Genomic DNA, 25,375 nt, shown 5'->3' with positions numbered 1-25,375 from the left:
CTTAGCCCTTCCTTACTTGTTTTATCTAAGATTCATCAAATTTGACATGTTTGGTCAATTGTAAACATTCCAGGTCAAAGTCCAGGCCAACAATGTTTAATCTGTTATCCATTGTTACTAACTTCATACTTTTTATGGGAATTTCTGCATACATTTTTCTGATATCTACAATTCTTCCACAATGTAAATACACGCACTCGAATCCAATCGATGCAAAAAATCGTCGTTTCCTTATAGACTACTAGCTTAAAACAATCGGGTTAGATTTGAAATTCCTGATTACAAAATCGCGAAATTTAAAATCTCTATATCTCACATTCCTAAACATGCTATCCCCATATCGATCTAACACAGAGAGGTTTAGAGTTATTTCGCGTTGTACCAAACTCCACATTGGCAGCTTCAGCCACGCTTCATAAAAAAAACCTCTCTCGACTTACGAATTTTGTGTTTGGAGATTGAATTTTTGGAAATTTCGAGCCTCTGCCATGACAATTTTTTCGGATGGTCTAAGGCTGACAAGTACATTAGTGAAAAGGCTTTCTTAGTAAACTCCACCACTAAATTTCCAACTTACATAGTTTTGTTCAAGAAGAGATTCAATAAATCTTAAAACTTTTTTCTCTTTATTTCCTCTCAAAGCCTTCACACAAAAGCATATATTTTAACCTATATGTATGTATATAAATAATATCTTTATAAGTAATCACACCTGCTGGGTGTAAACCGCAGCTAAGATTTGAAATTTAAAATCTCCAGAAATCTAAAAGTCATGCTATATTTTTAGGGCTATATAATCAAATAGAAAGGAACACTAATTTATTAATTACGCGTCAATTTCTAATGGTTTTCGGATGTATATGTAACCATATATGCAAATGTGTTTGTGTGCGCATGTGCCAGTGTATTTTCAAATGTCGTCGTTTTGTCACCAGAGAAACTTTGCAAATTTTAGCTACAAAAGGTTATCAGCATCAGCAGCAAACAACAGCAGATCTTCATTTTTACTAACGAAATTCCAAAGAGAAATGCGCTTATCAACTTTGATTATACACTTTTCACTGCTTTCAGTGTTTTCTATTATAAAACCTTCGTAGTGCGTTTCACGAAAGCAGATTTCGGTCTAGAAAGACAGGTGTGTTAATCTTAGATTCTTAACTTTTACATATACATACTATATGTAAATGTATGTATAGTATGTAGATGAACTATATAAAAGCACACGAAAGTTTCTGGTAAACTAGGTACATTTCTTCTAAGAATTTTTTAGTCAAACACTCTTTTTACATCACCGCACAACGATGGTTTCAACGTTTTCGTTCTGGTGTGGGGGGGGTCGAAGATGCGCCACGCTCCGGAAGGCCTGTCGTCGAAAATTGCGATAAAATCGCTGAATTGGTCGAAAGAGACCGGCATAGTAGCAGCGGAGCATCGGTCAAGAGCTGGGCATGAGTCATCAAAAATTCATTACAATTTCAATAAAAATAAAAAAAAAATCAATAAAAATACCGCAAGACTTTTTTGACAACCCATTATAATTCTCTTCCTGCCTTTTCCTTATTCACACTTTTAAAAGATATAGAAAATGAATTTCAAATTAATGAAGTATAAATAAAAAATACATTAGAATACAATTTACAACACTTTTTCCAGCCGATCTTATCTCTGCAACTCTATGCCGGCCGAGTTTGGTTTTCCAAGTGATGAGTTCTTTGTGTCTTATCAGAACTGATGGATGGACTGATTTCAGCTTCTTGAGAAGGTGGTCAGTTGACAGACCGATTTCTTAATATGATTCGCAAAGTAGTAGTGGGAGTGTGGTGCACCGTCCGACCGGCCAAACTGTCACCAAGAAATTCGTAAAAAGATGCCGGAATTATGGATGACAACTCTTGGTTTTTGCACCACGATAATGCACGATGATTCTTCGTGAGTTTAGCGCCAAAATTTCGACCAATATCGTGCCGCAATCAACGTGTTTGCCTGACTTAGCTCCGTGTACCTTCAGCAAACTCAAACGACCGCTACGGGGAAACCGTTTTGAGTCAATTGAAGACATTAAATGTAAATCGCTACACGCATTGAAGACTATTCCTGAAATTGACTTTAACCACTTTTACGAGAATTGGAAAAAACCTTAGCACAAGTGTATTGGGACCAAGGGGGATTACTTTGATAAGGACGACATAGATTTTGAAGAATAAATTAATAATTTTAGAATACTTCTGATTAGGCGCTTGATGCGTTCAAAAGGCATGTTTTGGAGATACCTCAATCAGAATGGCAAAGGTGCTACAACATTTGAGATACAGTTCTTAATGGAGAATGTTTTAAAAAATAATAAGTGATTTTTCATAATTCTAATTTATTTATGTTCTCTAATCCCGAAATACAAAAGGCAACCTTCGTATGAAAACAAGCTAATTATAGGAAACTGCATCAATATCGAATAGGGTAAAAGCAAAAATAAGATGGTATTTATTGAATGAAGTCGGTGCCCAAAATGTCCCAGCGACATTCCTCAAGATTATTTTTGAAATTTTGTATGCAACTACAACTAATAAAGAGCAACGAATCTATCGAGATATTCAATAGATCAAATAAAGCTCACCCTGGCAAAACCCGATGGAGGAGAAAGTGGCAAATTCATTCCACCTCGTCTACGTTCATACAGTTTTGGCAAGAAACATCGACAAAATACTTTCCGTATTGAACAGTGCCTAGTCAGGATATCTACCATTGCGGCGCGATTGACTTTGCTAAGCAAAAATATTTTAAAGAAACTCTTACAGTCAACTCTGAGTCAGAAGGATCTTGCAGTCACACAAGTTCTGGTTGTTAACCAGCGCTTGCCGAGCTCACTGAAGGTCCATACGTCCAGCGCGAAAATCCAAGAGAATATCGGAAACCCGACTCGCTTCCAATCTGATGAAATCAGGGTAAAACACCCCTGCCTGGCAAACTCATCAGTTTTGTACTTTCGGACGATTCCGCTGTAACCGGGTACCCTTGGAAATATAATATGACGTTTTTTTTCGTTCAGCGCGAAATTCAAGAGGACATCAGAAAATCCACTGGCTTCCAATCGGACGAAATCGGGGTAAGGCCTTGCCTAGGAAGCTCAGTAACTTTGCTGTTTCTGGCCGATATCGAATCACTATATAACTGAACGATCGGAATCAAGAGGCGTATAAGGAAAACTTTTTCATTTAACGAGATATCTGCACGAAATTTGGCATGAATTATTGTATAAAGCAATGGTGTAATCTCCGAAGAAATTACTCTAACATACTACTATATATAGCTGCCACCGATCAAAATCAATTTCTTGTGTGGTAACTTTTGTATTTGTGAAGGGTATGCTAGCTCTCAATGCAACCAAAGTTAACATCGTTTCTTGTTTTTTTTTCTATGCATTTTCTTTAACGACAAGCTATTGATTACTCTAAAAAATGTGTAAACCCTCACTGATCTGACGCTGTTCTCTGACTGTTCTGCATTGCTATGGACCGTGGAACGCCGCGTCAAACACTTACGTACCTACTACGTCAATATTTTGTAATTTTCCACTATCAGTTTGTGGAAAAACAACGATCATTGATACTACCGCTGTCTGCTCAACATATATGTATATACATAGATATACGCACATACAAACAATCATGAGTCGATCGAGTGAAGGGGTCGTTGATGAAAATGCCTACACTGTAAGAAATTAAAAGACACATTTTATTTCAGCTCTCGTTATATCTAAAAACTATTTATTTACTGCTAAAATTTTAAAATCGTTTTGGAAAAATTCAAATAAAATAGTTCGCCATAGTTTCACTCATTTCAGTGATCATATTATATTATATTACTTAATCCTCAAGCTGTAGGCATAGAAAGTAAAAATCTCTCAAAATCAAACTTGCAGATAGAGATTTTCAAAGATTTTAGCGTGCGCTCCAATAGCTTTCACACACATACCATAAACCTATATGTATGTATATGAAAATATATGATACACATGCTTACCCACTGATAACCTCAAAATTCGAACCGTACTTAAATTATGAACGCTTCAGCAAAATATAGGCATATCATTACCGAATGCTAATTTCTATTTTTGCGCGCTTCATATTTCTCTGTAAGTTTTTCCTGTACTCCCCGGTGCTTATCAGTGGCAAAGTCAAACTGCGAGAGCGAGTTCTTTCGTTCTAATTGAATTGTGCGCATCTTCGATTGGCGTGGTTGGGCTCAGCGATTAGCGCGCAGGCTTTTAAGTACGCCTGAAGCTTGAGTTCGCTTTTAGCGCTGCGACCATATGCTTTGCGTTTACAATATTTAAATTGTAAATACATATTATCTACAGTTTTGGAGAGGCGCCTATATTGCACGAGCCCAATTTTGGTCTCATATTCGCTAATCTCTACCAAACCGCTGCGGTTGTGTCCTCCAAGAAAATGAAACTATTGATTCCGAAATGATTTTAACAACAACAAATGCATGTAGTTTAATCAAATCTTACGAACTATCAGTTTTAGGCGGAAAACAATTCGCTGATAATAAGCGTTAAGTTCGGCTTTTTACAAATAGAGCGTTTTTTTGTGTTTTGCGTCTAATGAAAACATTCGAAATCCAGCTTTGACGGAGAAAGGTTTAATTTTGAGTAATTCTATTATGACATTAACGGTTTGTGTGCACATGGGAATAACGGAAATTATTTCAACTGTGATAAAATGGAAATTGTGCAAATAGTTATGCGCAAATAATGAAAAAATATTAATAAATAATTGATAATAATAATATAAAGCAAGCCAACAAAACATATAAAACAACAACAAATAACTACTTCTACTTAAAAAAAAATTTATAATAAATGCGTAACCAGATTTTGTAATAAAAACAACTAAAAAAAGTAACTGTGAAAAAAGGTAAATATTATAGCTGCTGCAGATAAATTAGTTTAAGTGTGTGAGGACATAATAAATAATAAAAAAACACGCTTTAAAAGTTAAAAAAACGCTACTTCAAATATGGTGTTCTAAAAAATCTCGTTAAAAAAAATATATTTTTTTTTTCAATAAAAAGGAGCTTATTGTTTACAAAAAATAATAATTTATAGTAAAATGTGTATTAAAATGGAACTATATTTCCAAAAAAATAATAAAAAGTGTAAAAAAATTAAAAAAAACAAACTAAATTCAGTAAAAAATTTGAAAATGAATTCAAAAATTAAAAAATATATCTAAGCATTAAACATTATAATAAAAAGTTTATTTATTTATAATAAAAAATAAAAAGAATTGTGTAATTAAAATTAAAAAAAAATTAAAGAATATTTACAAAAAAAATTTATTATATTATTTATATATATTATATATTATTATATGTATTATATACATTTTTAAAAAACAAATTATAACTTAAGAAAAAAATTTAAAAATTCTAACAAAAAAATTAAATGCATTTAAGTGCAAAATTTAGTAAAATATTTTTTTATAATACAATGAAAAAAAAAATTATTTTAATATAAGGCAATGAAAAAAAAAATTATAAAAAAGTACAAAAAATAACAAACACTAAATCCTGAAAAATAAACGGTTTTCTTGAATTATTGGCGAAAGATAAAAAATGTACGTTCCATTTTTTTAATAAAAATTAAAAGCCTTTCAAAAAAGTAAAAATAAAGTTTAAAAAAATAATAAAATTAAATATGAAAAATTAAATATTTTAAATAAAGAATTATTGGCGTTTTATTTTAATTTTTCTATTAAAAAATTTTTTAATAAAAATTAAAAGCTTTAACTCAAAGAGCAATTGAAAAGATTAAAAATAAAGAAAATATAGAAGATAAAAAAGGAATAATTTTTACAAAAAATTAAAAATTTATAGCAAAAAGCAATTAAAAATATTATAAATAAAGATAATATTAATAAAATAATTTTTAATTTAAAATTTGTAAAAATTAAACAATTCATATTCAAAAAAAAAATTAAATCGCTATTAGTGAACTACTAAATAATACTGATAGGACCCTTCCCGAAGGAAGCAAATTCCTATTTTAAAATATGGATAAAAATAAATTTTTTATTATTTTTTTAATAAAAATATTCGACTAATTAAATAACACTTATAAAACAGTGACTACAAAAACTTTATTATTAATTTTTCCAAAAAAATATACCATTCTTTTATAAAACATATTTGAGCAAAACTATCTATTTTTTAAACAACCGAAAACAAAATTAATATTTTTTCACGAATTATGTGTGCATTAAAATAATCTCAGCTTCTCTAATGTACCACATAAGTTCATTCTACATTTTAAGTGCTATCGTGATACTAATTAATTTATAAGATCATCCTCCATAAAACCAAATTTAGTCAACGGCAATTAAATTTCACGAGTGAATTATTTGAAAAAATGCGTTATCAGGCATTTTGACCTCACATTGATTGAGAATAAATGTGATAGTGATAGCAAATATGTTTACTAAGCAAATAATAAATAATTACATAGTTGTTGTTTGAAAGTTGGCATTTCCGCCAACAGCCGAAAGCTCCATTCGTAATATTAAGGGTATTCACACAAATTCCGAGAGATAGTCACGTGATTTCACGTATCTGCTCACGTGTGCAAGTAACTAAAAAAAACATATCATAGATTCAAATAAAGTATTACCACAGAAAATAAAATGAAGGATATTAGTGATTTCAATCTAGGAAAACTTAGAATGTTGAATCGAACATGCAACTCGACTAAAACATGTATACTGTTAGTCAATCAGTTATACCACTTGAATGAGTAATTCAAATACTCTATTAAATTCAATACTTCCTCTTAAGAGAATTTTTTGACAAGATAAGATAGCTCGAACATAGTGAAAGCTCAAACAGCGAGAGCTCAAGCAGCAAATCGAAAAAGTCTATTCTCGATTTATACAATTGAAGTGGATTAAAATTTTGCTATAATGCCAAATAGTTTCACACCCCAAGTAGTTGTTAATATTGCTGGCGGATAGAAAAATCTCTAGCACTGATAAGGTCAAACATTTTCGTTTATGTAGCGTCTGTTGTTATGGGGACATTTTATAAATTGTCTGTATACCATATTTGTTAATATATTTATACATATTTACATAGCAATGTTTTTTTTTTTTAATGAAATTTGAGACATTCAGAACTTTTTGGACTCATTAAAAATCATTTCCACCGGCTTCACTGATAGCAGACATTATAAATCAAGATCAAACAATAAGCGAACTTATTTGCTCAAAAGAACAGTCCAACAGCTCTTTTCTTTTGGTGGTTATTTTTTACTTTAATTTAAAAATGACCTTTTTCTAATTATCAGTACGAAAGTGCCTGTGGGCAAAAAATAGTAAGATGAAATATTTTTCCTACTGGCATCGTTGGAATATCGGAAGGATCAGTGAAAGCTATTTTGAAATATCATTTTGGTCTAATAAAAGTGAAAGAGTTTTCTTCGAAAAACAGCGTGCTTTCCGACTACCAGAATGAAAATGAAACGTATTATTACTGGCGATGACTCTTGGACCCGGAAACATACGAATCGGCCGAATACTGTGGCAAGGCTGAACCAAAGCCGAAAAGCCAGGTCAAAGTAGAACGAAGTTATGTTGACAGTATTCTTCGATTATCGATGTGTGGTGTACTCCGAATTCCTTCCGTGCGGCCAAACTGTCAACAAGGAATACTATTTGAGTGTTATGCGTCGTCTGCGCGAAGCTTTTCTTAAAAAGAGCCCAGCATTATGGGTTAAAGCACCGTTGCATACTGTATTGATTCTGCATGAGTTTTTTCGCCAAATTTTCAACCAACATCGTGTCGCAATCACCGTATACGCCTGATTTAGCTCCGTGTCACTTCAGCAAACTCAAAATTGAGTCAATTAAAGACATTAAACGTGAATCGCTACGCGCATTGAAGGCTATTCCGGAAATTGGCTTTAACAACTGTTTCGAGAATTGGAAAAAACGTTGGCACAAGTGTATTGGGGACAAGGGGGATTACTTTGAGGGGGACGACAAAGATTTTGAATAATAAATTAAGAACAAAGTCTTACTATTTTTTGCCCATAATCGTATGTATGTTCTGACAGATATACCGACTTCTTCTTTTTCGGTTTTGAGTCTTCGTATATGCGTCGACGTAGTAATATGGTATAAAGAAAATATATTTAACTATCATATGATTTATTATTCGTCTGCTTATATGAGTTTTATATGAGTTTTTTTATTTGGACCACATATTTATTTAATATTTTGACGACATCTCGAAAATAAAATTAATTTTCCACCTACATATATTAAGAGTGAATGATTTTTATATAAGTGTTGAGTTGCAAAAAAACCACAAAATTACTAAAATTATTATTTTCTTCTGTCCAAAAAGGCCGACTTTGAGAGGATAAATAGTTATGTTATATATATTCTTGTTCAAAGGGATGTCCAAAGATCATGGAAAATTAAAATATAATCAAAAAATTTAATTGCTCTTAATGGTGCAATTAACGAATTGCTCAACATGCAAATGTGAAGTGTTTTCAGTGAGGAGAGAGAAGCGTATATTTAGTGAAAGAATTTAGTTCTTGTCAAACGAAGAGAAAAAAAATATTCTGAGCACTTGCTGAATAAAAATTTTTAAGCTGAATTTTATATATTTGTACAAAAGACACGATAAGTTTATTGAGTTCTTAATTGCCTCAGTTAATGGTTTGGTTCGAAAAAACGCTTAATTATGTTACATAAAATATTAATTTCTTTATAATTCATAATTTAAAGATTAGAAGCAATTATTAAGTCATAAACATGTGATTAAGAATAATCTACTAGATATACATATAATAAATAATTACATACGATTGTATAAATATTCTTATAAATGCTTACTTATCATCACTATACATATTGATTCACATTTCAGACCCCTCCAGAGAGTGCCCACTTACAGAATTTAGTTCCTGTAAATAGAGCACATCTAGTGGTCATGGCGTTCGATTTTGTAGCAGGTTGCCTCGGTGGTAAGTACACAAGTATTGTATTTGACATCAAAAAAGAGGTGTACAAATAGGTCTGAATCAAGCAATTAATTGAATCATTAAAAATATAGAGTTATGGGAACGTCTGAATGACTTTTCATCTTAAAAAAGTTATGAAAATATCGGCTGAAACCCATCTAATTCTTAATGATAGTAGACTTGGCAACACACCAAACGATCATAACAAGGTGATCGATGTATAAATTACACAATAAGTGAGACATTATTAGCCTCTTAATTAAAATAAACGCCGATCGCTTTGGATATTTTGGATTTAAAATTATAAATATGTTTATATCATTGACACAAGCTCCAATGCTTCTTGTTGTATAAATTTAACTGCCTCACCTTTTTCAACACGGAACAAAAGTAAGTTGCCCTACATCCGCGGACTTGAAGCCTTTTGGGAAAGAAATTTGTCTTTCGCAATGAGACTTAGCTTAAAATTCTTACTTGTGCACTTTACGAATAGTGAATACTTTAGTCCAGATGACTTTGTTAGCCGTCTAAATGGCATAGAAAGTGAGTTATTCCCTGGTTTTTATAAGGTATGTGTTCAAAATTAGGCAAGACAGTAGTGAAATCAATAAACTCAAAGATTCTCTTGGGTAGATCACTTGAAGTTCAAGTCATATTAGTCATTATCAAGACTCAACCAACTGAAAATGTCAATAGATCTGGACTTTAAATACATATATATTGGCTACAAATTAGAATAAGTCATGGATTTTATAAAATAATCCTTCAGTTGAAATGACTCTCCCATATCTTTAAACAGATCTGAGCAAAGACAAAAAACGATGAGGATCATTAGCGTTCTTGGTCCTAGTCGAAACAAAATCCAAAATTAAAAAAAGCAACGGAGAAAAAAGGCACAAAACAAAGATTCCCACGAATTCTCCCCGTTCTCTTTTACCATGTATGTATTTTCCGACAAGTTTTAGGCGCGGCCGTTTCATTAGTTATCTATATACGTATTATTTGAAACGTACTCGGGATGATTTCTTCGGGATCAATAAAAAATACGTATTTTTTGTTCCGTGTTTATTTAGTATTAGCTCCCGCTGGTTAACAAAAATGCTATAATCAATTAGAAACCAAGAGTTACAATTCAAGAGTGATCTCGTGTTTTTCTTTTCACTACAAATTTGCTTTTTCTATTCTACTTTCCAGGCTGTGCAGGTGTTTTAGTCGGTCATCCATTCGATACAGTTAAAGTTCATCTACAGATGCAGGATGTTAAGAATCCTATATATCGTGGCACCTTTCATTGTATATCGTCGCTAGTTCGTACGGATGGTGTGAAAAGTTTATACCGCGGCATGTCCAGCCCACTGATGGGTATAAGTGTTGTTAATGCCATAGTCTTTGGTGTATACGGCAATGTACAGCGACAGATGGTGGACTCAAATTCATTATATTCACATTTCATAGCTGGTTGCGTGTCGGGTTTTGCGCAGAGTATAGTGTGTTCACCAATGGAATTGGCTAAAACGCGTATGCAATTACAACATATGGATCCAAAAGCTCCTCAATACAAAAGTCCTATTGAATGTATAAGACATATAATACAGACAGATGGGTTTAAAGGTGGTTTTCGTGGTTTGGGAATGACAGCGCTCAGAGATGTACCAGGTGGGTGAATTGTATTTTTAAGTGTTTGTAGTATTCAAGCTAACTCTATGAAGATAGTATGATAAGTATTATGTTTCTTCAAAGACGGTAAGGATTAGTTTCATTAAGTTTGTCGGATAACCCGACCATTTTAATGTTAAATTCGTATTGGGAAATTAGACGATAACAAAAGAATTCAAATTGGGGTTAATATAATATTCCCGAGAAACTATCAGGGAATACCTCCACTAAGCATGGGAAACGTGCGTTAAGCATTTAGGACTACTAACCTTGTTTAGCCGAAGTGTGACAATACAAAGCTTACACATAATCGAAAAGGATCCGGTTTTTAAGCGGTCAACCTAACGGCATTTCTCGAAACTTATTTCGAAATACTTTTTGCTGCTTCGATAAGAACAAAGTACATTGATAAATAGGCGTAGAAGCGATATAAGCAAACTCATAGACCAAATCGAGTAATACTGAAATGTTCGGAGGCCTGCAACGAAAACAAGCAGATCTACATCTGCAACCTTGAAGAAAACTGCGGCGGAAGACGAGAGACATTGCTTAAAATTCTTTTTTGATATCCCGCCCCAGTCATCGTTGGGAGCTAGACGAGCTATCATCAGATCTATAATCAGATCGACTCACCGATGAGATAAGATTTTAATTCGTGAGTTTAGCACCGAGGTCAGATAAAAATACTTGCACAGAAGTCTTAAGATTTCTTCAGAACTGAGAAATATTTGAGAAGATCGTAAATTGTTTAAGGTTATGTCTAAACAGATTGACTCAACATAGATATGAGCTAATAAGTCGTAAGTTTAGCACCGGCCATTCCATTGTTCAAAACTCAAAAACCGTCTGAAGGGATCGTAAGATAGTTTAATGTCAACTTTATTTCATCGCCGCGGCGCAAGCGTGCTAGACAGTTCAACGCGATAAAATTCTCGAAATAATACATTAATATAATTTCAACCATCCATAGTTATGTTAAGAAGTGTTATATTAACTATTACCTTTTCTTCTCAAGGTTTCGCCGCCTACTTCGTAAGCTACGAATGGTTTATGTCGTTAAAAGAAAAACCGAGCGTCCCACACGCTCTAACTGCCGGCGGCTTAGCCGGTATCGCTTCATGGCTCGTATCTTACCCCACAGATGTAATTAAGACGCTGTTGCAAGCAGATGGTATGAGTTCAGCGCCCGTGTACAAAGGCGCCTGGGATTGTGCGGTCAGAAATTATAATAAAGATGGACTGCATTTCTTCTTCCGTGGTCTCAATTCAACTATTATACGCGCGTTCCCCGCGAACGCCGCCTGTTTCTATGTGGTCGCTTGCATTTTGGGTCTGACAAAGCGTACAAATTTGGAGATGGAATTACAGACAACCGATCAGTTGGCCATATCGAGGGTACCCATATCGGCGGAGATGCCCTTATCCTATCTGCATCGTTATGACAAAGAGCGCCATGAAGTGCGTGAGAAGCGTTATACGATGGTGAAAATTTTACACAGCCTAGGTGCCTTCAATGAAGCCGTCTGTCATTCGGAAATCGAAGATTTAGCGCATGAATTTTATCCTGAAAATGATAATGATTTTAAATATTATGTTTTCGAAGATGAACGTATAAAAATAAGAGAACTTTGTGGGGATAATGATTGAGAATACCATATAAAGTCCGTTATAGCTGACTAGTTGCATTTATATATATAATACCATATATATGTATGTATGTATGTTTTATTTATATGTATGAATAGTTATTGTACATATATTTATTTATATACAAAAATACGTAGTGCCAAAGCATAAAATCATCTGTAGTTAGGAATTATGTAAATTAATAAATGTGAAATAGTTGAAAATGCCAACGTTTTACGAATGAACGCATTCACGTTTTGAAGTTTTATAAATGAAAAAGCGCAGAAATAAAATATTTTACTATGATAAACAACAAAATCATTTTATTCGTCCTTAAATATAACAGGTTCATATCATAACGGGTGATCCTGATAGAGATACTTTTTTCAATAGCTTTTTTTGATAGATCACGCGTGAGTCGTGTCAAGCTGTCATATTCTTTTTGTTGAGTATTGTTTGGCATTTGATCATGGGGAGACTTACGCCCGATTAACGTTTACAAATCGTTCAACTTTATTGGGAAACTGAGCGAACTATTAGCAATGACATCACCCATCTTGAGAACCAGCCATCATTATTGGATAATATTCGACCGAATAGACCACTTTTTGTAAAATATGGTCGGACGAAAGCATGCCCAACGATTGGAATTTAAGTGTGCTATGCCCAATCCATAAAAAAGGAGACCCCACAAAATGCGCCAACTACCGTGGGATCAGCCTCCTCAACATCGCATATAAGGTTCTATCGAGCGTATTGTGTGAAAGGTTAAAGCCCACCGTCAACAAGCTGATTGGACCTTATCAGTGTGGCTTCAGACCTGGAAAATCAACAGCCGACCAGATATTCATCATGCGCCAAATCTTGGAAAAGACCCGTGAAAGGAGAATCGACACACACCACCTCTTCGTCGATTTCAAAGCTGCTTTCGACAGCACGAAAAGGAGCTGCCTTTATGCCGCGATGTCTGAATTTGGTATCCCCGCAAAACTGATACGGCTGTGTAAACTGACGTTGAGCAACACGAAAAGCTTCGTCAGGATCGAGAAGGACCTCTCCGAGCCGTTCGATACCAAACGAGGTTTCAGACAAGGCAACTCCCTATCGTGCGACCTGCTTCTGGAGAAAATAGTTCGAGCTGCAGAACTAAACAGAGAAGGTACCATCTTCTATAAGAGTGTACAGCTGTTGGCGTATGCCGACGATATTGATATCATCGGCCTCAACACCCGCGCCGTTAGTTCTGCTCTCTCCAGGCTGGACAAGGAAGCACAGAAAATGGGTCAGGTAGTGAACGAGGGCAAAACGAAATATCTTCTGTCATCAAACAAACAGTCGTCGCACTCGCGACTTGGCTCTCACGTCACTGTTGACAGTCATAACTTTGAAGTTGTAGATAATTTCGTCTATTTAGGAACCAGCATTAACACCACCAATAATGTCAGCCTGGAAATCGAACGCAGGATTGCTCTTGCCAACAGGTGCTACTTCGGACTGAGTAGGCAATTGAAAAGTAAAGTCCTCTCTCGACGAACAAAAACTAAACTCTATAAGTCGCTCATAATTCCCGTCCTGCTATATGGTGCAGAGGCTTGGGCGATGACAGCAACCGATGGGTCGACGTTACGAGTTTTCGAGAGAAAAATTCCGCGAAAGATTTATGGTCCTTTACGCATTGGCCACGGCGAATATCGCATTCGATGGAACGATGAGTTGTATGAGATATATGACGACATTGACATAGTTCAGCGAATTAAAAGGCAGCGGCTACGCTGGCTAGGTCATGTTGTCCGGATGGATGAAAACACTCCAGCTCTGAAAGTATTCGACGCAGTACCCGCCGGGGGAAGCAGAGGAAAGGAAGACCTCCACTCCGTTGGAAGGACCAAGTGGAGAAGAACCTGGCTTCGCTTGGAATATCCAATTGGCGTCACGTAGCGAAAAGAAGAAACCACTGGCGCGCTGTTGTTAACTCGGCTATAATCGCGTAAGCGGTGTCTACGCCAATTAAGAAGAAGAAGGAATAGACCACGTCCAGCACGCAGTGAAGAAAATATAGCAGCCGAAGCTGCGGATGTACACGAAACCCGTGGAGAGTCTACTTGGACTAACGTATGAAACGATTTGGGCTCATGAAAAGCTCCAAAATGATTCGATGTTTTCGAGCCAAATTTTGTTCAGCGATGAGGTCCACTTCTGGCTCATTGGGTATGTAAGACAGCAAAATTACCGTATTTGGGATGAAAAGCAGCCTGAAGAGATTCAAGAGGTGCCATTTTATTCAGAAAAATCTTTTTTTCGTGTGGTTTGTGGGCCGGTGAAATAATCGATCCATATTTCCTCAAAAATAATGCGAGTGAGAATATAACCGTCAATTGTGACCTTTATTGCTCTATAATAACCAACTGCTATATACATTAAATTGAAGCTCATGACCTCGGCGACATTTGGTTTCAACAATACGGCACCACTTCCCACACATTGCATCAATCAATGGATTTTAATTGAGAGAACACTTCGGTGAGTAGATAATTTCACGTTTTGGGCCGGTTGATTGGCCACCAAAATCGTGTGATATCACAACGTTAAACTTTTTCCTGTGATGATACATAAAGTCGAAAGTATATGCGGACACTTCCGCTTGGATTTAGGCCTTGGAGCAAAACATCACGCGTGTCATTCGCCAATTACCAGTAAAAAGGGCGAACGAGAAATCAAAAATTGGACTCAACGGATGAACCATCTGAGAAGTAGCCGCGGCCAACATTCGAAAGAGATAATTTTCAAAAAATAAATGGCAAAAAATGTTTATTCTTTGAAATCGACAAAGAGGTGGTGTGTATCAATCCTTTTTTCACGGGTCTTTTCCAAGATTTGAAGCATTATGAATATCTGGTCAGTTGTTGATTTTCCATACCTCAAGTCACACTAATAAGGTCCAATCAGTTTGCTGACGGTGAGCTCGATAGAGCCTTATATACGATGTTGGGAAAGCTTATCCCACGGTAGTTGTGGCGTCTCCATTTTTGTGCATTGGACGGAGTACACTTAAATTCCAATCGTTAGTTTCATGAACTGTGTGCATAATAATATAAAAAACCGAATTTACATCTAGGACAACAAAACCACTGTAGATCAGTGTAGTTAATGTGGTCTACTTCTTCTACTACTTTTTAATGGTGTTATCAATTTGGTATACATATTTCTAACATCGAAAGAGTAAGTCCCAGTCCCAGTTTGTTTTACAGGCCACAACGCTTCTAAAAGCAAATTATTTTCCATCCTTTGTTATATAATTCGTCTGGGATACCACTAAGCTTCTCTGGAAATCTTCCTTTCCCGACCTTAATAAACACAGAGATCGTGTGATTGCTGACCCTGACTGCCGCGTGGTAGTTACCTATAACCATGAAAAAACGGGTATAAACACGCAAACACTTGGAAACATGCTCAAATCTCTGCGTACGAAAAACACTCAATTCGTCGACTTCGAGCGCTATGGCAACGAGCAACTCGTACTGGGTGCTGTTTATCAAAACAAAATACTTTAAATTGAATTTCCAAAGCAACAAACTGCAATATCAATCGCTTTACAGAAACGAACGAGAAAATATATTTTTCAAGAAGCTTACAATTTGTGTGAATTATTAACGCTTAAAAATAAATACAAATATTTTATATAAATCTACACGGAGAGAAAAAAATCCACCGATTGCCAATATGATGAGTGATGAAAATCAAGCCGAAAATGCAGCAAAGCCGGCATCGGGTGTCGATTCTGGACCCGAACCGCGTTCGGAGTCCGAACAGGAGCGCGCAAATGATACGCACTCCGAGTGCGACTTTGCACGCCTACCAGAGCCGCCTAAGCCCGACGAACCGGAGCCAGTACGCTTAGCGCTCCTGCCACCGGACCACCCACTCTTGCAGAAATTTCAAGCCAATTTAAAGGACTATCTTTTGCGTACGAAGGAACAACTCAAGAATGAAATCGCCGAGATCAAATATCAATTAAAGTTGAAGGAGGCGGCACGCGAAGAGCAAGGCGCCAAGCTATATGATCTGCAACAGGGTATTAACCGGCAAAATGAACAGTTGGAAGATTATGTGCAGCAGATACAAACGAACATGCAGAAACGTGTGGAAATGGAGAATGAAGTGACGCAACTGAAAGCGGAATACGAACAGCGTTTGCAAACGAAAAAGGAGCAAAAGCAAAAATACAACAAACGCATGGTTGAATTGGAGAATATGAACACGTTGGAGGGACACATACGCAACTGGGCCGATGAGGTGAAGGACGAAGTGAAGAATGCCAAACGTATTGTGCATCGTGATACTCAGTTGCAAAAGCAACTGTCCGAGGACAAGAAGAAATCCGATATGCTCTTTTATCATCTGGATGTGGAGGTGAAACGCAAGGAGCATGAAGTCGAGATAGTGCGCAGCGAGTTGCAGGATATGCGCGATATAACCGATGTGCTAAAGACGAGCATTAATGATGCCAATACTGACTTGGAGGTGCTGCAAACTGAGCACAAGCGCTTAACACAAGCCTGGAGTGAGGTCATTGTAGCCATACAGCATCGTGACAAAATACTCTATCAAGCGCAACAATCTATGGGGTGAGTTATAAGTTTACATACTATATAGTATACATATGTATGTATAAGATATATAATTTATATGAAGGCTCCAGAATTTTTTTATTAGGCCTGCTGTTGGTAATAAAATACATAGTAATATGTAGGAATTTGAACCTTCTTAGATATTTTGCCGAACTGTTTCGAATGGGTTGATATCTTCTGAAAATAAAGAACTCTAAAGAGCAGAAAAATTTGAAATTGAGTAAAACTCTATAAAAATGTCAAAGTACCAAAGTAACTCAAAAAAGTCATCCTTCCTACTGCGGTCGCATACGTCAGGTTCAATGGAATGCGCTCGGTTGACGTTTGAGTCACGTCCTGTTCAGTTGGCCACTAACGTTTCCTTCGCACAGCAGCCCTAGCGTACTGCCAAGTATTGCCCATAATTCTGGCAGAGGTTCCCCTGCTCGTACTAGCGATTCCGCCGCGTACAGTTGCCCTATTACTGTTTGGGGGGGAAACCGAATATACCCGTGGTAAGGCATGCCTGTCGTAAGAGGCGACTAAGATCCTGGCCACCAGTCCAGAGCTGTATGAAAGCTCAACTGGTTGTAGCTTCGGTTACAAGGACACACCAAAGACTTTAACCTGCTACCACGGGGAGCAGTAGCCCTTGGAGGTAACTCCAATCTGCTCATTGGGTTTGGCCCTTTGTGGAGATTCGTGTTGGTTGTGATTAAAACCCAAATCGCGGGAAGAACTGACCTTGTCAGTTGAATGTGGAGATGGGCCTCGAACCCTACCAAGGTGGTTAGTGTGTCCATGCCACACTGCCAATTGGTACTGAAAATGCTTAGCATTCTCAAGGCGCTGATCAACGCATTGTTTTGATCCGTTGTGCTTTTGAGCGCCGTGGAGTAAGGCTGTCGTCAGCAGGTACCCACGTAAAACACACCGGATGTTGTCCGTAGTCAGCAGATTTCTTCCGGTTTGCCATGTTTTTTCCTTCCTAGATGTAGCCGACTACACCGATCCTTTTAGTAGACTTCGCGGGAGATGGTTCGATCACTCTGGGTTCTACGCTCCCAGGTATAAATCTACCGAACTCCTTTCACTTCTCGACTTCTTGTTTCTTCTAAACAATTCTTAGTTAAAAAGCTGCCCAATCCGAGCCGTTTTCCGTTCCCCGAAATGTAGGATAGATATGTATATACTGGTTCCAAGGTTGTCTCTCAACCAAGCGTATAGAGGGCGTCTTTTCAAGCAACACTTACCTCAGAGACTTTCCATGATTCTAACGGGACGGAGGCAGTTGCGACATTAATTCACCAGCTATGTCTGCTGAGTGTCACCCCAGCATACTCAGGAGGTAGAATGTCGTAACCAACAGCTGCTCAATTTTTGGAATCGCTGAAATCGCTGTTCTGCTTATACTACAGTTTCTTAGTGAAAATGAGCTTTAAAGCAATATGTAATTAAGTACTCTCTATTTTCAGCAAAGAGAAAGAATCTATTACACTAAACACAATGAGTATTGAGTCAATTAAAAAGCAGATAACGAAGGAGACAAAACAAAACGAAAAATTGGAATCTTTCAAATCGCGACTCCTGGCCGATTGTGGAAATCTTAAACGTGAATGTGAGTATAAACAGAATTAGTAGAGACATTAAACTGCAACTGAACCGACTCTAATGTTCGCCCTCAGGTCAAAAACAAGCGGAGACATTGCTCGGACTGCAAGTGAAACTCGACGAACTGCCGCTTTGGTTGAAACAAAACGAGAAGGATTTAATCGAAGCAAATCGTGAGGGTACCAATTTGGAAACCGAATTGCGCAGAATGCAATGGAAGAGCGATAAACTATATGCCAAGAAATATCAAATGGAAGAGAACATGCTAAAATTGGCGCAAGATCAATTGATCACCGACAAAGCTAGTCAGTATCGCTTGAAACTTTTGCGCGAAGCACAGGAAACACGCAGGGGTACCGAACTAAATTTGGCTGTAGTTCAAAGTCAACTCTCAGACACTTTGTTGGATACGGAGCGTTACCGGGGCATATTAGTGAAATTGAATCAAGATAACGAGGAATTAGAAAAGAAATTACATAGTGTGGATCACAATGCCGAATTGATTGTAGCCGAGATGCATGCGTTGGAAACACAAATCGATATCAAAATGAAAAAGATTGATCGCTTATCAAATCGCCTGGAAGAAATAAATCGCATGGGCGAGGAAGCGGCCAACAGTGTGCAGGCAAAGAAGGTGCTCAAATAGTTAAATTATTAAAAAAAAGTTGATTATATGAGTTTCTCTCATTGCAGATCAAGATATTGGAGCGTGGCATATTAGCCACCGAACAGCAGATACGAGAGCTCCAGCAATTTTGGTTGATGATGCAGAATCACTATGTTAATCTATCGGAAAAGCGCAATAATCAACTTACTGAAATACAGGTCACCCAAAAACGTAAGTACTGATAGGGCGAAGTCAAAATGTGAACCCTGTGTAATTGTGTTCAAAGTGTTCTTATGTTAAAATCTGGTATTCGGTTAGTTTGTATTTTGTTAGTTTGTATTTAATAGTTCAATCAGATCACGAGGTCATCACGTTAGCTGAAACATTATACATATCAATGTTAACGAATTTTTTCCAACATCCGATACACCAATTTGGAACAGTTATAGTTATGGACTTAAAGAAGTGCTGATCCAGCTCGATATCTAAATAATTCGGACTACATCCTGCCAAGTTTAGATTGCAATAGTTACTGCCAGGTGGGATTACCCTCTAGACAAAAATGGAGAGGAATATCGCAAAATGGAGTGCGCTGTAGGAATGGGGATATCTTCGAAAATCTTGATATCACTCTCTCGCTATCCGTCTACTACACTCAGCTAGAATCTTCCAAGCGGAAGTACTAGGCATAGAAAAGGCCTGTGGAATTATACTGAATAACTACGAGAGGATACAGAAAGCTACCACGTACACAGATAGTCAGGCGGTATTCTAGCCTTGTCGTCAACAAAGACTAATTCCAGATTAGTCAACAAATGTAGTAAGACTTTACGCTCACTGGTAGGTCACCTTCACTTGTCCATAATTTGGCTTCCCGGTCACGAAGAAGCAGACAAATTGGCCAATTCAGGAGCCTTTCTAGGCTTATCCTAAAAATGTGACAAGACCAGAACTAAGGGCTTAATACACAGGTTCGGGATAGATATATACATTAGCCATTTAGAGAACATACGTTGAAATGGGCATACCCTATGACAATATTTGCCAGCTGCAAAATCGATCTCAAAATATAGTCGACAATTAGAGCGGTCCTATCTCTCCTTATCTAAAGTTTATTCTTTACTTTGATCTCAGTTTGGAAAACGATTTACTTACACTCATTCATACAGTTATTTCACAACATTCCCCGTATTATGTCGTACAAAATTGACTTTCATTGCAAAATATATCACTGAGGGTTCGTGTCCTGCAGCGGAAGCAAATTGGGTATCTGTGGCAATCTGCCTCGTCTCGACGGTCTCGAAATTGAGTTCAAAGTAGGTAGCAATAGAATTCGGATTCCAACAAAAGCATTGGTTCACATACACAGACAGATTTCCTCAATATCAACTTTTAATTGTAGACAGGAAACTCCTAATCGTTAAACTTGAAGAGAATCTTCTTTCCTATTTAATCGTTTCCTCAAAAAAAACTTGTATTGTGATTTTTATTAAATATTTCAGAGCTCAGTATAATCAAGCAGAAATCGCTGAAAATCGATGTAGATCTTGAAAAGCAGGAAGAGGCCACAAAAGAACTCGAACATGACATACAAATCTATTTGACTAAAGTAGAACTCTTAAATAAAAAAATGTGTAATGCGCGCCAACAGCACGACAACGAGGAAAACGAATGCCAGATGGAGCACAATGAACTAGTACTCAAGTTGAAGGTAAGTCACTAGGAGTCATACTCAAACCGATATAATAAAGGACAAGTTTTACGGATTCTTCTTTAAAACGCTTTCAGGATCACGAAATGAATGTTTTAAATATGGAGGCCGAAATTGATGAGCTGCAGGATGAAATCGATCATTACAAAGACTTGGTGCTGGACAAACATCGCGAATCATTGTCGTGGGAAACCAAATATAAGCTAATCGAAGAGACGCTACGTTGGCGCAAAGACGAAACGAGTCTCACAAGTGAAATCGGCAATATGAAATCGGAAATACATCGCATGAAGATACGATTTCAGCATTTGGCGCGCGCACAAGAGAAGCTCGCACAAGATTTGCAACACGGTGTGGCACATCGTGAACATATCTATATAGCTGCGTCGGCAAAGAAGCTCGCCGAGGTAAAAGCGCAGCGCATCAAGACTGGCATTTCGTCACAACAAAAAGTTATCGACTTACGTAATCGCTTGAAGAAAATTCAAAATGAGATTAGTGTTATTAGCGATGAACAACTCGTGAAGGTCACACGTGATAACGAACGTATCCGTGCCGATCTAACGCGTTTGTATGAAGACATTGAGCGCGAGAAGGCTCTTGATGAGGAACTACGTCAGAAGATTGACGATAGCCTTTTGTTGAAACATTACAATTTAGAACGCATCGTACGTAAACAGAATCGCGCGAAATCGTATCGACGCTTAGGCTTGGGCACGTCTTCTCCTAAGATACGCTCTGAAACCACATTGAATCAATTGGTACAAAAGCAAATGGAAATAAATGATAATCTACTCGAGGTGGTACAAATTTTGAACACAGAGTTTCCAGAAAAGAAAAAATTCTTCGCCAAAGTCACACAAGTTCTTCGTGATTAAGTGTGTTACGTCATGTTAGCCAGGGGCTAGGTTTTAATATATTTGTTTGCATTTTTATATGAATTTTTGGCACATTTGTATTCAATATGATTTGGAAATATATTTTGGTCATTATGATTTCTAAAAAATTAACTGAATAGTTTTAACTTTAGAATAAATTACGAGTATGTTATAGAAATATTTAGTATGGAGAGCAACGGATAAGGTTTTCATGACGAACGGATCTGTTATTAAATCTAAACATTCTTTGAAGATTATCTCTTTCGAATGTTGGCCGCGGCTACGTCTCAAATGGTCCATCCGTTGAGTTCAATTTTCGATTACTCGTTCGAGCATTTTGAGTGATAACTGGCGAATGATACGCTTGTTTTGTTGTTGTTTGAGTGTGATATCACACGATCTTGGTAGCCAATCGACCGGCTCAAAAAGTGAAATTATCTGCTCACCGAAGTGTTCTCTCAATAAATCCATTGATTGATGCGATGTGTGGAAAGTGGCGCCGACTTGTTGAAACCAAATGTCCCCGAAATCACGAGCTTAAATTTCGAGCATCAAATAATCGATTATCATGGCGCGATGGCCGGCACCATTTTTGAAGAAATATGGCCCAATGACCATACCACCGTCCCACAAACCACTCCAATCCATTGTTTTTTCTGAATGAAATGGCAGCTCTTGAACCTTTGCAGGTTGCTCTTCGTACCAAATGCGGCAATTTTGCTTATTTACTCACCCATTGAGCAAAATTTGACTCGAAAACGTCGGATCTTCTTGGAACTTTTCAATAGCCTTTAGAGCGAAGCGAATGTCGAGTGACTTCTTGCATATTTTATACGCTTTCAACCTAAGATTTCGACGAAAAATGCGCCAAGTCGTTCTATACGTCAGTCCGAGCTGCTCCGAACGCCACCGAATCTACACGATCTTTGTGTACACTCTCAGCTAAGGCTGCTATATTTTTTGATTGCGTGCTGGACGTGGTTTATTAGGTCGAATATTATCCGTGGACGTGGTCTATTAGGTCAAATATTATCCAATAGTGAATGCTGGGTCTGAAGATGGGTGATGGTGTTGCGATAAGTACGCTCAGTAAGTCGATAATGTTGACCATAAGTTGAGCGAAGTACGCGAAATGCATTCTTTACAAAACGTGAATTCTTATAATAAAGTTGAACGATTTGTAAACGTACATCGGGCGTAAGTCTTTCCATGATGTAGTGTCACACAATACATTGTCTAGAAGGGCCATTGCCACAACATTTGTATAATCAAGTAGTGCTTATTCTGCGAGTACGAATTTTGGAAGTTAATTTTCGATTTACATCTAGTCCAGATATAATTTGTATCTTTAAAAACAAAAACGGCCGGACAGTCCCCAAATGTGTGTTTCGACTTCTCAGTATTAATCTTTATTTTCCACTACCTAAGCGATTTCAGCATACGTAGCTATTTGAAAGCCACTGACAGCAGGAAGATCAGCAGTTACTATTGTGGAAAGATCCGAGAACACTGTCCTGTGGGATACCAGCATGTATACTGTATTATAGCATGGTAGTTTCTCCATACATTTAAACATAAGTGTCGCTTGTTTATGATAAGAGCAAAAATTAAGCAGGAAACGGTAGAGAACGAGAGTAAGACGAAATATCTGTCATCAAACAAACAGTCGTCGTATTCGCGTCTTGGCTCTCACGTCACTGTTGATAGTCATAACTCCGAAGTCGTAGAAAATTTCGCTTATCTTGGAACCAGTATCAACACCACCAACAATGTCAGCCTCGAAATCCAACGCAGAACAACTCTTGTGAACAGGTGGTACAAGGACGAATACAACATTTGATGAGTCGGCGTTGCGAGTTTTGGAGAGAAAAGTTCTGCGAAAGATTTATAGCACTTTGCGCGTTGGCCACGGCGAATGTCGTATTCGATGGAACGATGAGTTGTATGAGATATACCACGACATTGACATAGTTCAGCGAATTAAAAAACAGCGGCTACGCTGGTTAGCTCATGTTGTCCGAATGGACGAAACCACTCCAGCTCTGAAAGTATTCGACGCAGTACTCGCCGGGGGAAGCAGAGGAAGAGGAAGACCTCCACTCCGTTGGAAGGACCAAGTGGAGAAGAAGCTGGCTTCGCTTGGAATATCCAATTGGCGCCACGTAGCGAAAAGAAGAAACGACTGGCGCGCTGTTGTTAACTCGGTTATAATCGCGTAAGCGGAGTCTACGCCAATAAAGAAGAAGAAGTTGTAAACTACCATTTGCAGCTTTACATGGCGCATACCTGTTGCTTGCTGCCAATAACTTTCACTGCACGCTCTTCTCCGTGCGGAGCAGCTCCTTTATAGTGTGGAACCCAGCTCATTGCCTAACCTAAACCTTTATGCCCCAGGGGCATAGATGCAAGCAAGCCGTTGCAGCTTCGATAATTAAAGATCTATCGAAATCTACGATGCTTACGATGACCAGGCAATTAACAATCGCTGATGTTCGGCTTACAACGCCAGGATTACCGTCTGCATACCTTGAGCCTTTTTATAGCTTTAGACTGATTTGTGAACTCGGCAGTTTTCTGCAAAATTTTTTGGAGATTATTTTCTGCCGCCACAATAGATTTGGTTGTATGATGAAGACAAATAAAACCAACAACAACATTGAAAAATTAAGTACATATAATATACACATGTGATATATTTTACCATTTTAATAGTATTAATACATATAATTTCCTTAGTTCTTCAACCATTTTCGTTTGCTATACATATACATTATTTCTCCTCTACTCTCTCTTTCTCTCTCTCGTTTTCCCTTTCGCTCTCGCTCGCTAACTTACGTGATAACGCATCGACGCGTGGCCCTTTAAAATATCCACGAAAATACAAATCAAATGTAAAAATGTAAAAATTTAAAAAAAAATAAAATAAACTTTATCTTAGCTAGGTGTTTAACTTTAAGCATATAAACATAATATATGTACTTGTATGTATGTAGGTAAAACAGCTAACTGGATGTATATAATTAAAATACTTTTATATTTTATATTTGTATGTATGTATGTTTTAAAAGGTCTCACAATTAATTATGCTGGTTGTTGTTTTTTTCTTTTTCAAAAAATATTTTATTGATTAAGTAATTACTGCTTGATAAAATTTTCTGCAATGCTTTCAAAAAAGTACAAAAAACATTCTTAGTATAAATCATAATTAATATAACAAAAAATTAACTAAGTGTGCGCGTTTGTATAAAATATTAACTTACATGCGATTGTAACTAAGCAACTTAATTTGAATTTTATTTTATTTTTCTTTTATCTATATTTATATAACATAATGGCATAAAAAATGTTGTTGCTTTCACTACTTGGTAATGTCAAGTGTTGGCGCTTGCGGACAGGTAGGTAATTTCAACGGCATAATTGCAGGCAAATCAAGGCGCATTGCAGTGGCAGCAGCACAGGGTGGCAATAATTATTCTTTTTTTTTACTTTTTCCTTTGAGTTTTTTTAAATAAGCTCTTTTTTTCAGTTATTTTTTTAATATTAATATCTTTTTTAAAATTATTATTTTTTATTAATATCTTTTTTTAAATTATTATTTTTTATTAATATTCTTTATAGTGTGTTTGTTCTAAAATTTCGACACTTATTTTCTTT

General features: G+C 36.8%; 2 protein-coding genes across 2 annotated transcripts; both read left to right on the top strand.

Annotated features, from left to right (window-relative positions):
- Positions 1-4,294: 4,294 nt before the first annotated feature.
- LOC126752635 (mitochondrial basic amino acids transporter) lies at positions 4,295-12,625 on the top strand. The gene is made up of 4 exons (XM_050463576.1): positions 4,295-4,916; positions 8,932-9,028; positions 10,220-10,681; positions 11,697-12,625. Exons 2-4 carry the CDS (start codon positions 8,995-8,997, stop codon positions 12,326-12,328), a joined length of 1,128 nt encoding a protein of 375 aa, XP_050319533.1. The 5' UTR covers positions 4,295-4,916; positions 8,932-8,994; the 3' UTR covers positions 12,329-12,625.
- Positions 12,626-14,284: 1,659 nt separating this feature from the next.
- On the top strand, positions 14,285-21,853 carry LOC126752545 (coiled-coil domain-containing protein 40). Its single transcript, XM_050463435.1, has 6 exons — positions 14,285-16,932; positions 18,390-18,532; positions 18,600-19,159; positions 19,219-19,363; positions 20,635-20,843; positions 20,921-21,853. Exons 1-6 carry the CDS (start codon positions 16,028-16,030, stop codon positions 21,719-21,721), a joined length of 2,763 nt encoding a protein of 920 aa, XP_050319392.1. The 5' UTR covers positions 14,285-16,027; the 3' UTR covers positions 21,722-21,853.
- Positions 21,854-25,375: the final 3,522 nt, after the last annotated feature.

This window comes from Bactrocera neohumeralis, chromosome 3 (genome assembly GCF_024586455.1).
Source record: "Bactrocera neohumeralis isolate Rockhampton chromosome 3, APGP_CSIRO_Bneo_wtdbg2-racon-allhic-juicebox.fasta_v2, whole genome shotgun sequence".
Lineage (NCBI taxonomy): Eukaryota > Metazoa > Arthropoda > Insecta > Diptera > Tephritidae > Bactrocera > Bactrocera neohumeralis.
This window is presented reverse-complemented; position numbering and strand designations above follow the sequence as displayed.

What these genes read in the sequence shown, in the direction of transcription:
- LOC126752635 (XM_050463576.1), top strand. Translation starts at nt 8,995, where the DNA reads ATGGCGTTCGATTTTGTAGCAGGTTGCCTCGGTG. An exon ending in TGTAGCAGGTTGCCTCGGTG is followed by an intron (nt 9,029 to 10,219) that starts GTAAGTACACAA and finishes TCTACTTTCCAG; the next exon opens with GCTGTGCAGGTGTTTTAGTC. An exon ending in AGCGCTCAGAGATGTACCAG is followed by an intron (nt 10,682 to 11,696) that starts GTGGGTGAATTG and finishes TTTCTTCTCAAG; the next exon opens with GTTTCGCCGCCTACTTCGTA.
- LOC126752545 (XM_050463435.1), top strand. Translation starts at nt 16,028, where the DNA reads ATGATGAGTGATGAAAATCAAGCCGAAAATGCAGCAAAGCCGGCATCG. An exon ending in CAAGCGCAACAATCTATGGG is followed by an intron (nt 16,933 to 18,389) that starts GTGAGTTATAAG and finishes CTCTATTTTCAG; the next exon opens with CAAAGAGAAAGAATCTATTA. An exon ending in TGGAAATCTTAAACGTGAAT is followed by an intron (nt 18,533 to 18,599) that starts GTGAGTATAAAC and finishes GTTCGCCCTCAG; the next exon opens with GTCAAAAACAAGCGGAGACA.